This window comes from Euprymna scolopes, chromosome 28 (genome assembly GCF_053919585.1).
Source record: "Euprymna scolopes isolate OS-2025 chromosome 28, ASM5391958v1, whole genome shotgun sequence".
In the NCBI taxonomy this organism is placed as follows: Eukaryota; Metazoa; Mollusca; class Cephalopoda; order Sepiida; family Sepiolidae; genus Euprymna; species Euprymna scolopes.
The window spans coordinates 20,725,482-20,743,606 of record NC_136509.1 but is presented as its reverse complement, the minus strand read 5'-3'; the positions used below and the strand labels follow the sequence as shown (position 1 = coordinate 20,743,606).

General features: G+C 29.8%; 1 protein-coding gene across 3 annotated transcripts in view; it reads right to left on the bottom strand.

The window, feature by feature from the left end:
• LOC145249497 (ras-specific guanine nucleotide-releasing factor 2-like) overlaps positions 1 to 18,125 on the bottom strand; it is a 1,106,705-nt gene that overhangs the window by 64,719 nt on the left and 1,023,861 nt on the right. For all 3 annotated transcript variants that reach the window (XM_080111105.1, XM_080111106.1, XM_080111107.1), the window contains 3 exons: positions 12,958 to 13,033; positions 9,377 to 9,561; positions 64 to 263 (listed from right to left, as the gene is read on the bottom strand). In XM_080111105.1, the coding sequence (XP_079967231.1) occupies positions 64 to 263; positions 9,377 to 9,561; positions 12,958 to 13,033 (461 nt within the window). The remainder of the gene's footprint in view (positions 1 to 63; positions 264 to 9,376; positions 9,562 to 12,957; positions 13,034 to 18,125) is intronic.

The following is an 18,125-nucleotide window of genomic DNA, read 5'->3' as shown; positions in this document are numbered from 1 at the left end:
TGTTTGGGGTGAAAAGGAGCTTAAAAAAAACAGAAAATTCTGAAATACATCACAGTTGCTTACATTTGTGAAATGCACTTGGTGTGCAAGGGGGAACGGGTTTGTCTATATTCACTTGACGGTTGTCTCCTGTAATTTCTGTTCTCATGCAGCCTGTGCTGATCCGTCGTCCATTGGGTTGTGGCCTAATGAGAAGGCGGGAATCTGGTGGGCTTCCGCTGAATTGAACCGTGCTGTCAGTGTAGATATCTGGATCATTCATGCTGGAAAGAAGTACGTACAAAAATATGTATAAATAATTAGTTAAATAATTGACTAAATATAGTAAGGGAGGTGGTTAACGGCACAAACTAAAAACCTGGGTGTGCCAAGTTCGAATCCAGTGTAACAGAGTGCGGACATAGCCATGACGAAATGACGTTATGTAAAGGAAAAGAAAGACTATAAAAAAAGGAGACGATCACATGAGAAACGTCACAGACGTAATGAGAAGTCACACTTGGTGGGAGAATGAGGAAATAAATGCTGTTGTTACAAAAACAAAAAGAAGTGAGTTTGAGTTATTTGTTGTTGTGGTCTCCTTTGCGACGTAGACTGCATACGTGTGGGTCCCGTCTGTAAAGTTGGGTAACAGTACATTAGTTCATGCCACAGAAACACTTTTATCAAACTTTCAACTGACCTTGTGTCAAACTTCTTAAAGAGGAGGTAAATAAAGCAAACTCATTGGTTAATCATTTTTTACAAAAAAACAATTTCATTAAATTAATTGTAATCTTGATTTCAATACAAATGGCTGATAGCACCTTTTTTTTTTTTTTTTTTTTCAAGAGTCTGATGTTTAAATATCACAGGAAACATAAGTTGGAATAAATAATAGAAAATATTGCCAGGTCTGCTGCAAAGAAGATAATCTCTCTCTACCAAGCTAAAAAAACTTCTCTGTCCATGTTTCTGCTCTTTAGAACAACTTGTCAGTGTGGAGGGAGGGGGGATCGTGATAATAACTATCATATCCAGGTTTAAAGTCGCCTTCGACAAACATTCACACGGTTATATAGATGCAATGTTTTCTCGTTTTTTACAGGGCTTGTTGCACTTTGCTAATTTTTTGCCAATAAAATTAGTTGATTGATAATCATCACTGACAATCTCGCCAATGACTTATTTATGAAAATCAAATATTTTATTTGCTTTAATGAACCCCCTGATAGCCTATAAAGTTGAACATTTCTTCATCTCATCTTAAGGCTAGCCATGTCTAATAATACTACATCAACAATAGCATATAAACTCCTAATGTCATAGCCGAGTCTTTTTCATATTCAGACTGTATGTTGACATAAAATGGCCTTTTACCTGTCTTTTCCCATCGTTTGTTGCACTATATTATTTTTTCTGACAAATAAACTTGATTTGGTGACTGAATTGAAATATAGTTGGACTCAGGATGAACCCCTGAAGGACTTCAGCATTAATACTATGAGCTGATTTCTGCCCATCATCCACTACTCTTATGAACTTATCAGGGAGAGAAATGCTTTAATTGAAAAGACAAGTAAATAAGTATGTAACTGATGAACTCTTAAACAACTGGTCACATAACACCGAAATTAAGAAATAGTAACCATACACCAGGGATGGTTTATAACGAGTAAAATCTTTGTTTGGATGGCTGAATAATGTATACAGATATATGTCGGCAAGTTGAAATGCAAAATGTTCATTTCAACTTGCCAACATACTTCTATTACTTTTGTGCATGCGCAAATTCATTCATAACTTGAAATGATTTAATCAAATCTGTTGATAGCTCAAACGGTAGGGAATACAGCTTAACACTACATCAACAATGGCACATATTTTTCATTGTTTGTTGCACTATGTTATTTTTTTGCCAAATAAATTTGATTTGGTGAATGAATTTAAATATACAAAGTATATTCCTATAAAGAAAAAGACGTTTGAAGTGTTGTGGAATATATATATATATATATATATATTTATATATATATATATATATATATATATATATATAAAATAAATTTATATTTATATTTATGTCTTATTTATATTTATGTCTCGGAAGTAGAGTGAAAAGCATATCTTATTTTTCTTTTATTAATATTATTGGAATCTTTTTCTTTTTTCCTTGTACACATTTTTGTGAATTATTCCATGGATTTCTGCCTTTGAATTATTATGGACCATCTTCTTCCAATTACGGGATTTCTTTGGATTTTACTTGCACAAATGGAAATTCTTTTAACTTTCTTGAAGTTATACCTTTGGATTTTACCATCACTGGATTTTTTACCTTCCACCAGACTATCCATTCGTGTGTAATCACCTTTTTCTTCACCATATTCCCTCTGCTTCACTTTTTTTGTTTGCAAGTAAGATCTTTGACTTACTTGTTGTTTCATCAAATACTTCTGCATGCAAAATCCGGTCCCGGATTTTGCTAATTCCTACCCTCTTATGAGAAGGAAACTATTTCTTTGAAACTCCGCGGATTAAGGACTATCCATTTATCTAGTGTTTCCTTTTTAGATTAAATATGTTTTTAACTCATTTCAAAGTGTTTTTTAACATATTTTATTAACTGTTTGCTCATATATATATATATATATATATATATATATATACTTCAGATTAGTTTTTTTAACAATCAGTTGGTATGGAAACCTGTGATTATAAGGTTTACAAAATATTACTGGCAGTAATATTATATAAGTTATTCCATCTAAATAAGAATTGCTCGATATGAGGATTCTACCAGACTTTGAATTACTTTCGCTGGACCCACAAACAAATTTATACAAACACGATGCGGATTACCCAATATATAACTTGGACCTTATTACCCAACGACTGTAAAGAACGCCTACCATGGATTTTACCATGAAATCTGGATCTACAATTTTCTGCAAATCCTCTTGCTATATATATATATATATATATATATATATATATATATATATATATATATATATACTACAGGACTTCTGATAATTTAAAGATAATTTAATTATGTTGACTTTGACTTTCTATGTCTCACTGACTTTAGCAAATAGGGTGTATACCTTTATAAATATTTGCTAATATTTTCTCTCCTCTGATGAGATGGTAGACATCGAAACCCTATAGGTTAAGGAGATTAATATACTAAAGTATTCTTTGTCTTGCTTAGAATAATAAAAATCTTTGATATGAAACTCAACCACTTCATTTCAATAAGGGTTTTTTAAAATTCATTGAATCACAATTTAATATATATATATATATATATATATATATATACATATATATATATATATATATATATATATATATATATATATAAGTGAAAGTGTGTGTGTGTGTGTACATTTCCCTATGAAATAACTCTGTCAATTTTCAGTCTACAGATTCAAAATTTGATATACAGGGTACTGAGATTTGGGAAAATCGATGTGATTGGTTTTCGGCCAGAAATTTGGCTGTTAACAAGTCAAAATTCAACGATTTGACCTTTGTGAACTCTACCAAACTCCTCTTATAATTTTGGGTCTAAACACTTGAAATTTTAGATATAGGTTCCTTGCACATGGATCTAACTTAATAACTTAATTTGAGCCAAAAACAATAAATTTTAAGGGGTCATAATAGGAGTCAAAGTTTTTTTTTTTTGCTCAACATACACCTCCAAATATCCGGGCAACGCCGGGCACCCATGCTAGTATAATATAAAATAGAATCTTGTTATTGAAAATTTATTCAATTATTTATATATATATATATATATATATATATATATATATATATATATATATATATATATATACTATTAATAAAATTCTAAATGTTTATTTATCTATTTATGTGTGTGTGCCTATATATACCAATAAAACTTTTGAACGGATGCACCGAATTGAAAAATTATTTTTTTCCCTGAAAGGTGTGCATCCCTAGATTGTTCTTATTTATATATGATTCGTAACGAACAATGCTGCATCACACAAAACGCCCGAAATAAGGGTTTTTGGGCCGTCTTGTGCAATATTCAAAAAAGTTACCTGCCCATGTCAACTGAAATTAGCACTGTCTGTATACAGTCGCGGTAACATCTTTCGACAGGACTTGTTTCCTTTCTACTTTCTTTCTATGGATCAGAAGATTCCAGGTTCAAATCCTGGCAAGTCCGTAATAATTTTAACCATCATTTTATCCAACGTCTACTCATTATCCTTACCCTTATTTAGGGTATTTTTTTTAGTGATTTTGTTTTGTGCATATGGGAATTTCCCATACTCCGAGTTCACATGATAAGTGTTGATGGTAAGACGATGTTGAGTGTATTCGCTTTTGTGTTTGACTTGGCATTGTGTGCCGACGTGGCGCAACTGCTAGTATAAAATAAAATCTTATTATTGAAAATTTATTCCAATTTTCAAAAAAAAAAAAAAAAAAAAACATTATAGACCTGTAAGAAAAGTATAAAAATTTTTATTTATTCGGCAGGGAGTACAAATAAACAAGAAAAACCTTATTCCATGGAGTTTCGAAGAATGCAATTCTTCTCATCAGAGGAAAGAGGTTTGCAAAATATGCAATAAATTTTGCAGGTTAAGCATCAAAGAAAACAAACAATATGAAATTGATCATACTTGCATCCAAAAAGTTATTTAAGAGTGACAGTTTATAGGGATTCAATGAGATTAAGTAAGCAGGAAACAGGAAAATGGGAGAAAAAATATATATGTATACACACACACACACACACACACACACACACACACACACACACAAACACACACACACAAACACACACACACACACACACACTTTGAGCACCGTGTATAAGAAATGCTAATACATGGTCAAACCTATGTTTTTTTAAAAGTTCTACCATTTGTGAGTATTCCTGCCAAATTTTAAGATTCTAACATGCATTTTATATTTTTGCAATAAGAAAAAATCAAGGATTCAGTGGAAAATGGAGAAAACAGAAATCTATGGAGTCATAATTTGAAATGGCCTCAGAAATTCATGATGACAAGATGAGAATATTAGCAGATTGCGATACTCACAAGTCAGAGAAATTAAGCGTTGCAGAGACAGTGTTGAAGATGACCAAGAGCAACAAGTAAGGATGGCTTTGACCTTACTCTGCAGATGTTCATGCAAGATTGTTGAATATCATGTCGTCAGATAGCAAAGAGCCTTTGGGATATACATTGGGCAAACAGACAAAATTTTGGCAAAAATAAACCGCAATTCTCAAAGGTTTCTGCCTGATGGGTCCATCATCTTTTATATGAAATGCAGCAATCTTGAATTGTTTGAACCTGCTGAAGATGATTTTCTTGCTGAAGACTTCAAAGCAGTGGAAGCACACATCATCTCTGACCCCAAAGAAGGCCATGAGCATTCCTTCAGTTGGCAAGCTCATGGCTTATATTTTCTGGAATTACCGGAATGTCATACTGATTAAATATCTTCAGAAATGTCACACAAGGACTCGACAGCATTGTGGACAACTGAAGCACTAACAGAAAATAATTAAAAAATAAGCCAGGAATGCTTATGGGAAGGATACTCTTCCACCGAGCCAATACACCACCTCACATCTCAGCGGCTGCCATGGCAACAATTCATGAATGTGGATTTAACCTTATTCCCCATCCATCTTATTCACCAGACCTGGCCATTTCCAACTTCCATCTTTTCTTCCAAATGAAAAAATCATTTTGCCAATGATGATGATGTCATAGTCGTTAGTCCCAAACAAGAGTTCTTCTATACTGAGATAAAAACATTTCAGCTTCGATAGAGCCAGTGTTCAGCTCTTGAGGGGAGGGGGGGGGTCTATGTTGAAAAATAAATAATCAAAAATTACTTATCCCTTTTAGTCTTTTTTCTGATAAACCCCATGTATATATATATATATATATATATATATGGAAATTTGTTTTCTATTTTTTTTCAAAATCACATTATATATATATATGTATATATATATATAATGTGATGTATATATATATAATGTGATATATATATATGTGATATATATATATATATATGTGTGATATATATATATATATATGTGTGATATATATATATGTGTGTGTGATATATATATATATGTGATATATATATGTTATATATATATATGTGATATATATATGTGATATATATATCACATATATATATGTGATATATATGTGATATATATATATGTGATATATATATATGTGATATATATATATATGATATATATATATGTGATATATATATATATGATATATATATATGTGATATATATATATATGATATATATATATATATGATATATATATATATATGATATATATATGATATATATATATATATATATATATATATATATATATATATATATATATATATATATATATGTGATATATATATATGTGATTTGGAAAAAATTTAAAGGGAGGAACGCAGTTTTTTCAACATCTTTCATTGTTTTTTTTTTTGCTACATTTTATGATCAAGAGTGGAGAACTGCTTGAAATATTAAAAAATAAAATCTTAAATATAAAAAACAACATCGTTTTTATGCTTTGTAAACTCCTCATAACCTTGAAATTATTATTCTAGATGCAAAAGCGGAATAACATTTGTATATTTTGGCAGCAAGTCATTATTCAAGCACACCTGATTGAACATGACTTAGTTTTTCTTTTTTCCGATTTTGTTAGATAAGTTTTCAATTTGCCAAGCAGTTTTTTTTTCGGCTGGCATATTGTATATTATGGCGCCCAGTAGTTGTTGTTCGACCATATTCTTCTCAAGTACTTTCAATCGATACATCTGATCGTCGTCAGGAGCAATTGTTGTTCTTATCATTTTCTTTAAATACACCAAGCCTCAAATAATAAAATGACAACAACAATCGCTCCTAACGATGATCGGATGCACCGATTGAAAGCGTTTGAGAAGAATATGGCTGAACAACAACTACTAGGCGCCATAATATACAACATGCCAGCTGAAATAAAGACCATTCGACAAATTGAAAAGTTATCCAACAAAAGAACTCAGTTGTGTTTAGTCAGGCGTACTTGAATATGTATATACATATATATATATATATATATATATATATATATATATATATATATATATATATATATATATATATATATATACATATATGTATATATTACAGATGTTATTTTATTTGTTTTTGCTTTTGCGATACGTTTTGAATGAATTCAATTATTTATACAAAAGTGCATTTTTACCTAAATGTGAGTTGGGAATAATTTTCCCTTTGACCAATTTGATACCCCCCCCCAAAGGGGGAGCGGCATATATATTGTTTTGAAAATGTTTTAAAAACAATATACCGCTCCCCATTTGGAGGTAACAAATTGGTCAAAGGGAAAATTATTCCTAACTCGCCTTTAGGTAAAAATGCACTTTCATATAAATAAATAAAATAACGTCAATGTAAATTGCGATATATCCAAACAGTTGTACGAGGTGATCCAGTGGTGAGAGTTTAGGCTTCTTACCATGAGGTCCTGATTTCGAATCTCACTAGATTCAGCCACTTTGATGAGTTGTAGACGACGAAACAGGTGTCAGTGGATAATTATATTTTAAAAGCAATATATATATATATATATATATATATATATATATATATATATATATATATATATATATCAATATTTAAAGTGATGGTTGTGTAGTTCCAACGAGAGAAAAAAATGTATATTTAAAAGAGTGTAGCCATCAACAATTGTGGTTTTTTTTAAAGGTTTTCATCAAACGCGTTATAAAAATATTTTAAAATAAAAATATGATGAAAACCTTTAAAAAAAAAACACAATTGTTGATGGCTACACTCTTTTAAATATATATATATATATATATATATATATATATATATATATATATATATATATATATATATATAAGATAAAAATTACAATTAAATTTACCAAAATGATCCAAGATGGTAAAATTAAAGTATATTATAAATATTAAAGAATTAATATTTATAAAATTATCTAAGCCAGATGTAAAAGCTCGATAAAACTAAATAGGAGCTAGAGCTTATAATATGAGCAAACAGTTAATAAAACATGTTAAAAAACACTTTGAAATGAGTTAAAAACATATTTAATCTGAAAAGGAAACACTAGATAAGTGGATAGTCCTTAATCTGCGGAGTTTCGAAGAAATACTTTCCTTCTCATCCGATCCCGCATTTTGCTAATTCCTACCCTCTGATGAGAAGGAAAGTATTTCTTCGAAACTCCGTGGATTAAGGACTATCCACTTATCTAGTGTTTTCTTTTCAGATTAAATATGTTTTTAACTCATTTCAAAGTGTTTTTTAACATGTTTTATTAACTGTTTGCTCGTATATATATATATATATATATATATATATATATATATATATATATATATTTTAAAATATAATTATCCACTGACACATGTTTCGTCGTCTACGACTCATCAGAGTGGCTGAATCTAGCGAGACTAAAAATATATTTATAATTATTTTTTTACTGCGTGTGTGTGTCTCAATCTGGTTAAGCAAAGATTCAATGCTGCAAGTTTGTCGTTCCTCTAAGTAGCTAGTTACCATTTAAAGTAAAAAATAATAACAAATATCTATTATTTGTGTAGAAACTGGATATTAGGACTCTTCATTACAGCGTTGACTGGAGGATCGATGATTGACCTTAGCTTGGAACATCGTGTGGGACGATCACCACCTAGTGGATGTACATGGGAAAAGTCCGAAACAACGTGTGGGAGACGATCATGGCTTAGTGAATGTGTAACGTTGTCCGGGAACCAATACGTTGTAGCCTCCTTCGCAAAACAAAGAACTTCAACTCACTTTTTTTGTTGTTGTACAACATTTATTTCCTCATTCTTTCGTTAGGGCTGTGATGTCTCTCACGTGATTGTATTCTCGAACGTCATCCACCTCTCTAACATGATCTTTCTCCTTTTTACAGTCTTTCTTTACTGATGATGTCATTTGCATATGCGTGTCCACGCTCTGTTACAACTGCACACCGGTGCGTTTTTCACACATATACATTGTACAAATATTTAAATATTAGCTTCGACATGTAAGCTGTTTCCGGAGAAGATGACCAGAATTTTGAAGCATAAATATAAACATATATTAAACCTTAGGAATGAGTATATTTTGCAATATCGATGCAGAAACGAATTAAAATGATAAACAAACGGTAAGTGTATTCTCGCTCTTATAAAATTAGAAGAGTAGTTATTATGATTTCTCATTTATTTAAAAATAATCCTACATACGACATATCCGATGGATAAACGAGGAACGCGTGTTTGCTCAACTTACTGAGGTATTGCATCCAAGTTGCCACAGCAATCAGGATTTCTGTACACTTTCTTTAACGCTTCCAAGACAGTATAACCAGTAGTGAATACTTTGTACGTGAGTAGGAATGTATTAAGAAAATCAATACTGAGGAATCGTAAATCTGTCAAACGATCCAAGAGGCGTTCAACTGTGGCGTGACGAATCTGGAAGACAAAGACAAATGTTTATTTAAATATTTATGATGATTAGTTATGATGATTCGTTATGATGATTAGTTATGATGATTAGTTATGATGATTAGTTATGATAGCCTTAGATATATAAATAAATATTTCATACAATTAAAACAAATAGTACTTTATTTATTTAAAGTTGTGATAATAAGTTATGATAATTAGTTATGATAATTAACCTCAGAAATAAATACTTTATACAATTACAACAAATATTACTTTGTTCATTTGAAGTTATGATAATTAGTTATGATAATTAGTTATGATAATTAACCTCAGAAATAAATACTTTATACAATTACAACAGATATTACTTTGTTCATTTGAAGTTATGATAATTAGTTATGCTAATTAGTTATAATAATTAACCTTGGATATAAATACTTCATGCAATTACAACAAATAGTACTTTGTTTTTAAAGTTATGATGATTAGTTAAAATAATTAGTTATGCTAATTGACTTAAGAAATAAATACTTCATACAATTACAACAAATACTACGTTATTTATTTGAAGTTATGATAATTAGTTACAGTAATTAACCTCGAAAATAAATACTTCATACAATTGCAGCATATGGTACTTTGTTCTTTTAAAGTTATGATAATTGTAAATATACTTTACACAATTACAATAAATACTACGTTATTTATTTGAAGTTATAATAATTAGTTAGAATAATTAACCCCAGAAATAAATACTTCATACAATTGCAGCAAATGGTACTTTATTTCTAAATTGATGCTTCAGACTACAATTCTCGTCAAGAGTTTTACTTTTACAACGTTTCGATCGATGTAACCTCCGATCATCTTCAGGTGTATGTTGTCGAACTCTATAACCTTTCTGTCAAATTCGACAATCTTCACAGAATTTTGAACGGAACTCCTTATTTTAATTCACGGGGATAATATGCTCTCGTTCTGTCAGCCATGACTGGGTAGAAGTTTGAAATAATTCGCAATTGTAAATTTGTGTGTTGCTCGCACTGAGGATTGAACCTTCAACCTCTAGAAGAAAGCAACTTATAAGTGAATTATACCAACTACTTTATTCACTATGCTACAAGTCATTGCAGTCGAAGGTTACATTGATTGAAACAATATGAAAATATCATTAAAGTTTAGAACAATAACAGTAACAATAACCCGAGAAGCCAAATAATACGAAATAGTATTTTGTATAAAAAGGACTTCACTGCTTGAAACACTTGATAATAATTAAAGATTTAAGATTTTGTTAAAATTATTTTTTTTCTTTTACATACTTATTTGATAAAAAGACCAGACGAGTTTGAAATTGTTTTTAATATATATTGCCATATTTTTTTAAAATAAAATTGAATTTTCTTTTTTCTTTCAAATTTTCAAATAATTAAATTTTTTTTTTTTTTTTTTTTTTTTTTTTTTTTACACAGTGATCACCACTTATCAAGGCCCGGAAGCCACTCAGGGATAAGGGTTATTGCAAGTACATTATGTTAGTGAGGAGATTTGCTGAAATGTTTACTTAAGGGGGGGGGGTTCATTAGGAATTTGTTAACATTGGACTTGAAGACATCCATCTTCAGGAAATTGGACAGTTTGTTCTTTTGTTTTCTTTTTTTTTCTTTTCTTTTTCTTTCTCTTATATGCCATGCTGGTAGTAATCCCTCCTTGGCATGATTTGAGATTTTTGAAGTTAAGTTAAAATGATATTTATATGTTTGATTACAGTTTAAACTATTATCGAGAGTTTCGAACAGTAAATTCCTGTAAACTGTAATCAGACAAACAAGCATTCTTTTGACTTAACTCCAAATGTCTCAAATCATGCCAGGGATTACCACCACCATGACATATAAGAGGAAGAAAAAGAAAAAAAAAAAAAAGAACAACTGTCCAATTTCCTGAAGATGAATATTTTATTATTTGAAAATTTAAAAAAAAAAAAAAAAATTTCAATTTTATTTTTGATAAACAGCAACAATTTTATACTCGTCTGGTCTTTTTACCAAATAAGTAGGTAAAACGAAATAGTTTTAACAAAATCGTTAAATCTATAAAATATTTTGTATGTTTTGTTTTGTTTTTTTTTAAATTTTAAAATAAACATAAAAACTAAATATGACCTTTATTATCAGATATCACTTTTATTATGACCTGTTACTAGGGCTTATACAGAAAAGAGTTCATTTTTTTTTTTATTGAGCAGGTAAATAGGGACGTTTTTTTAAAATTAATGAATTCTGTTTATTTTAGATGAGAATTGATTATTCGTATTATTTGGATTCTTCAAACTATTATTCTCATTATTTACATTCACAACGTTTGAGCCGATGTAACCTCCAATCTTTTTTCAGGTGTATCTTGCTAAACCCGAGAATCTTTCTGTCAAATACAAGACTCTGCAAGGAATTTTGAGTGGAATCATTTATTTAATCCACAGAGTTAGCATGTTCTCTTTCCGTCTGCCATGACAGGGTAGAAGTCCTAAACAATTCGCAATTGTATTTTGAGTGTTGCTCGCAGTGAGAATTGAACCTTCAACCTCCAGAAGAGTATAACTTACAACTGAATATACCAAGTATTTTATCCACTACGCCACGGTTCCTTACGGTCAGACTTTACATTGATTAAAACGTTATGACAATACCACTCAAGATGAGAGCAGTAGTCCAAATAATACGTGCTACAGTGCTAAGGAAATTGGTTTCAACTTTAAAAAAATTTTTTTTAAACATTCATTTTTTTTTAACACCTGTAAGTCACAAATAAGTAGGTAGAACGAAATAGTTTTAACTAATTTCCAATAACATTGCCTTTCAAATAATTTATGTCCATATGATGTCAGTGGGCAGCAAAGGACCTGGGCGACAACAATTAAGAACGACTTGACGGTACTGTTGGGCCCACATGTAGTTGGTCTCCGGTGTTAGAATCGGAAGTAACATTGGAATTAGGATTGGTCAGCCATTTTCTGTGACCTGGCCGAGGATCATCGAAACTGGACTGTGATGGTTCGAGTTATTATTCGCGCTCAATCCGATCTAGATGGTAGCTGATACAAGTACAAGATAGTACCAACAATATCCATTTTCCCACAATTTTGAATGGCCTTATGCCTCATTTGTTGCAAATGTAAAATTTTTTATATTTCTACAAATAAATATTACAAAGTGTAGTATCTATTCGGATATTACACTACATCTTTCCTGGCTCCTGTCAATGAAGCAGAATTCATTCAAGACTGAGGCAATTTTAATTTTAATTTTTTCCCCAATCCGGAGTGACCCATTTTGAGGAAATAGATTTGCTCTTCATTAAAAACTAACCTTGAGTCTAACTTTACCCTCACAAGGAAGCAAATAAAAACGGAATACTTACCTGCGGAACTCTGCAGGAATTTAAGGTTCTGCTAAACTTTATGTCAATATCATCACGGAACAACTTTGGATCAGACCTGGAAAAATGAAGATGAAAAGAAAAAAAATGGATTATTCTAGTGGTAGCCATTTTGTGTGCTTATTAGTAATCGGTGCTGTGTAAAAAAATTTTTTAAAACCAAAGAATTTCAGGTAAAAACATCATTACATACTTACGTGTCATGTCGAAATTAGTATAAATTCCAAAAATTACAAAAAAATAATCCAGCAGAAAAATAATTACAAGTAAAAATAGAATTTATCGAATTTTCAAGTTTTATTGTATATTTTTAATGTGGAAGAGTTGTGCGACCAATTCAGTCTGAAAAACTGACTTATCTCCCTTCACTTAAATTAAGAGTCCGCCATTTTAAAACAGAATGTAGTTGTGGATGATTTTTTGTTAAAAATGCATTTAGCATATCTACTAGATCACCAGTCTACACGAGCACCAAGTTATCTACATAATTAAGGGAAAGTTTATTTTTTGAAAAAAAAATGACATACAGACAAATGACCTTCTAAATGATATGACCGTAAAATATAAGAATATATAATTATTAATGCATTTAGAATGACCAGAAACCCTGCATAACTGCAGTAAAGCGTGAAGTTAATCCTCCATGTATCTATAATAAAATGTGTATTTCTCAATAATAAATGCGTATTTCTTAATAAAAAAAATATGTATTTCTCAGTAAAAAAATGTCTATTTATCAATAAAAAATGTGTATTTCTCATTAATAAATATGTCTTTCTCAATAAAAAAAGATATATTTCTCAATAAAAAAGATATATTTCTCAATAATAAATATATATTTCTCAATAATAAATATATTTCTCAATAATAAATATATATTTCTCAATAATAAATATGTCTTTCTCAATAAAAAAGATATATTTCTCAATAAAAAAAGATATATTTCTCAATAAAAAAGATATATTTCTCAATAGTAAATATACATTTCTCAATAATAAATATATATTTCTCAATAATAAATATGTCTTTCTCAATAAAAAAGATATATTTCTCAATAATAACTATACATTTCTCAATAATAAATGTATTTCTTAATAAAAAAGATATATTTCTCAATAAAAAAGATATATTTCTCAATAATAAATATATATTTCTCAATAAAAAAATATATTTCTCAATAAAAAGTATATATTTCTCAATAAAAATGTGTATTTCTCAATAAAAAATATATATTTTATCAATAAAACAAATATATTTCTCAACAGAAAATATATATTTCTCAATAAAAAATATATATTTCTTAATAAAAAAAATGTGTATTTCTCAATAGATTTTAATGCAAAAAGATTCCTCATATAATAATATTTAGATCTACGCCATGATTTAATGACTTTCCACAATCACCTGTTAGACAGGATTTCAGATAGTAACCCCGTATAGCAAAGACACTAAATCCCATTTGAGTTTATTGTGAGAAAGAATTCTGAGCAAGCATAAAAATTTCTTCTCTTTTTTTTTGTCAAATATTATTATACAAGAAATCTTTGCAAAATAAAATCTAGTATGAAATATACACTTTAAATATGTAAACTTTAAATAAATTTATCAAATTTTCGATAACTTAGAAAACTTTAGCTAATGTTTACAGACCTTCTATGCAATCATTTTTAATAATTTTTTGATTTTTTATTAATTTCCACATGGTGCATAATAATCTTACTTTACTTAAGTGTATTATTTTAATATCCAATTATAATGCACACGCATAACAATAATAACAAGCATAGCTAACTATTTGAGACAATTCTTCGTAGCCAATGAAAACATCTCGAACTACAGACAATGTGATTGTATAAATTTGCATGTGATTGTATAAATTTATATGTGATTGTATAAATTTATATGTGATTGTATAAATTTATATGTGATTGTATAAATTTGCATGTGATTGTATAAATTTGCATGTGATTGTATAAATTTATATGTGATTGTATAAATTTATATGTGATTGTATAAATTTATATGTGATTGTATAAATTTGCATGTGATTGTATAAGTTTGCATGTGATTGTATAAATTTATATGTGATTGTATAAATTTGCATGTGATTGTATAAATTTATATGTGATTGTATAAATTTATATGTGATTGTATAAATTTATATGTGATTGTATAAATTTATATGTGATTGTATAAATTTGTATGTGATTGTATAAATTTATATGTGATTGTATAAATTTGTATGTGATTGTATAAATTTTCAGTGTTGCTATAGACATCATACTGAAGAATTGTCAATTCAGAAAAACACATCTACATTGATAACGATATTTAATTTATAAATAATTATATACGTCCCTAAAAAAGGCAACATAATGCATGTAATTGAGTAAACTCTCTCTTAATAACTTAAAACGCTGTTATTATCATTGACAAATAGCAAATTATACATATATATATATAAATAATTATTTTTTATACCTACAGAAACTAGTGTTCCATGCTTTTGCAATATTACGTGTAGAAAGTGACGATTGCCATTGTTCAAATGATTTGATCCTCACTATGAAGTCACTTTTGATTCCATTAGCAATGAACTAAACCCCTAAGTCACAGTCAACTATCACCACAGAATAAAGGGAAATTTTAACATTAATTCAGGCGATCTACAGTGATTGAGTAACAGGAAGTCTTGATCTTGCAACGACGCCAATTGACCAAGTTTTCATTTTCCAGACAGTGCTCAAGTGTTAAGAATTTAATTCTTAAAGGGCCGAAATAATTATAAATTATAATAATACTAATTATTTTTTTTAGTGAAAAATGAACACACACACACACACACACACACACACACACACACACACATATATATGTGTGTGTGTGTGTGTGTCCATATATATATATATATATATATATATATCAGAAGATATACTATTTTATATATCACTTCTCAGTATTTACTTCAATACATGACTAGAGCTAGATAGTAAATTATGAAAAATATACGGTAATTAAACTACACAAAATCTTTTGTGTTTCATCCATGTAGGGTATGGTCAGGCTAAAATGTTTAAAATTCTTGTTACCTTGTTTTTATATATATATTGTTAATTATTTTTAAAACAGTAATCTACGTATATGCATGTTTCGAGGTAACTACCTCTCTTCAGCATAGCTTGACTGTGTCTAGGAATATATATATAAATGATATGAATTTCATGCATGACGGTTTCCTATGGGGATAAAACGTGGAAGATTCTGTGTAGTTTAATTACCATATATTTTCATATAAATAATAAATAATATTTATAAAAGATAATAAAAGAAATATTCCTTTCATTTTCTTTTAAAATTGATGGATTCATGTTGAAGCGGTTGAGGTGCACAAATGCAAACATATGCATGACAGCTAGTTGGTAAATGCACCGAATGATGAGGTCAAGTTGTTATATTTAGAGCGACAGGGTGAAAGGTCAACTACTTCATGCATGCCCCTGTCGGAGGTGAGGCCTGCAAACAAAGCAGGTCACATATATAACCCAGAGAAAAATGGAAAAAGAGACAGAAGTGACAGTCAGTCGAGAAATCAACGCCATACAAGTGTGGCTCTAATCCACTCACTTCTTCATTCCGCTTTTTTTTTTCTCCATCTCTGGCTAGGTGGACGCATTTATGACACAGTAATGACAAACAGCAAATGAAAGTTTTATATTCTTATACAAAAACAAGTGGATGAGTTTTGCTTTTTGGCTAATGAAAAATCGACTGTACAATACGTTTTATTATTATATGTTGTTTTTTGTTATTTGTTCCAGCAATAAATGTATTATTAGTATAAATTAGCTCCCAGAGTTTTGGAGAGTTGCCACCCATACTTTCTTCCTTTATTTGTCCATTATCACCGTTTTAGAGACTTGTAATTCATCACTCTGTTTGTTTATATTTTAATACACTTCAAAATCAGAATAAGCATTCTGCACATAAGGTTCAGCATTATTGTAGCGGTTGCGGTGCACACATGCAAGCATATGACACACACCAAATGATGAGGTCAAGTTGTCAGGTTGAGATCGACAGGGTGAAAAATCAACTACTTGACGCACGCACCTATCAGAGGTGAGGCCTGCAAACAAAGCAGGTCACATATATAACCCAGAGAAAAAAGAAAAGGAAAAAGAGACAGACGCGACAGTCAATCGAGAAATCAACACTACACAAGTGTAGCTCTAATCCACCCACCTCCTCAGTCCTCTCTTTTTCTCTGTTTCTGACTAGGCGCACACACTTATGACGCATTTATGCCGAACAGCAAATAAAATTTTTTTATTTCTATACAATAACAAGTGGATGAGTTTTGCTTTCTTGCTATCGAAAAATCGACTGTGCAACAACGTTTCAGTGTGGATCGCTGTTATTTACTTTCTTCTCGCCACAGGGAGATGTAACACAAGTTCGTAGTTTAGGAGGAGAGTGAAGACAGCACTCATAAAAGAGCAGCACTAATCATGCCCATATTCTTTTCATTTTCTTTTAAAATTGATCGATCCATATTCTTCTGATTAGTCAGGGCAGAATAGATTAAAAAATCGACATAATAATTATATGATCGTTTCTGTGCTACAAAACAGGTGCTGTCAAGAATTGAACATTTAATATGCTTAAAGAAATAAACCGTAAGATGGGCCACATCTTGAAATTTGTAAATATAGACTTTTAGTCATTTATTTGTATATACTCTGTTGTTACATCTAAGCTTCATAAGTTAAAAGACTGGCATGAATAAAAGGTGAAATATAATTGATTAAGCATATTTTTCCCATATATATATATATATATATATATATATATATATATATGTATATATATATTATTGGAATTTTCCCCTTTTCTTCCCCTTTTCTTTTCTTTGTACATATTTGTGAATTACTCCATGGATTTCGACCTTTTGGATTATTTTGGACCATCTTCCAATTAAGTGATTTCCTTGGATTTTACTTGTGCAAATGGAAACTCAATTAACTTTCTTGGAGTAATATTTTTAGATTATACCGTCATTGGATTATTTACCTTTCACGAGACTATCCATTCACATGTAATCACCTTTTTCTTCACCATATACCCTCTGCTCCACTTTTTGTTATCAAGTA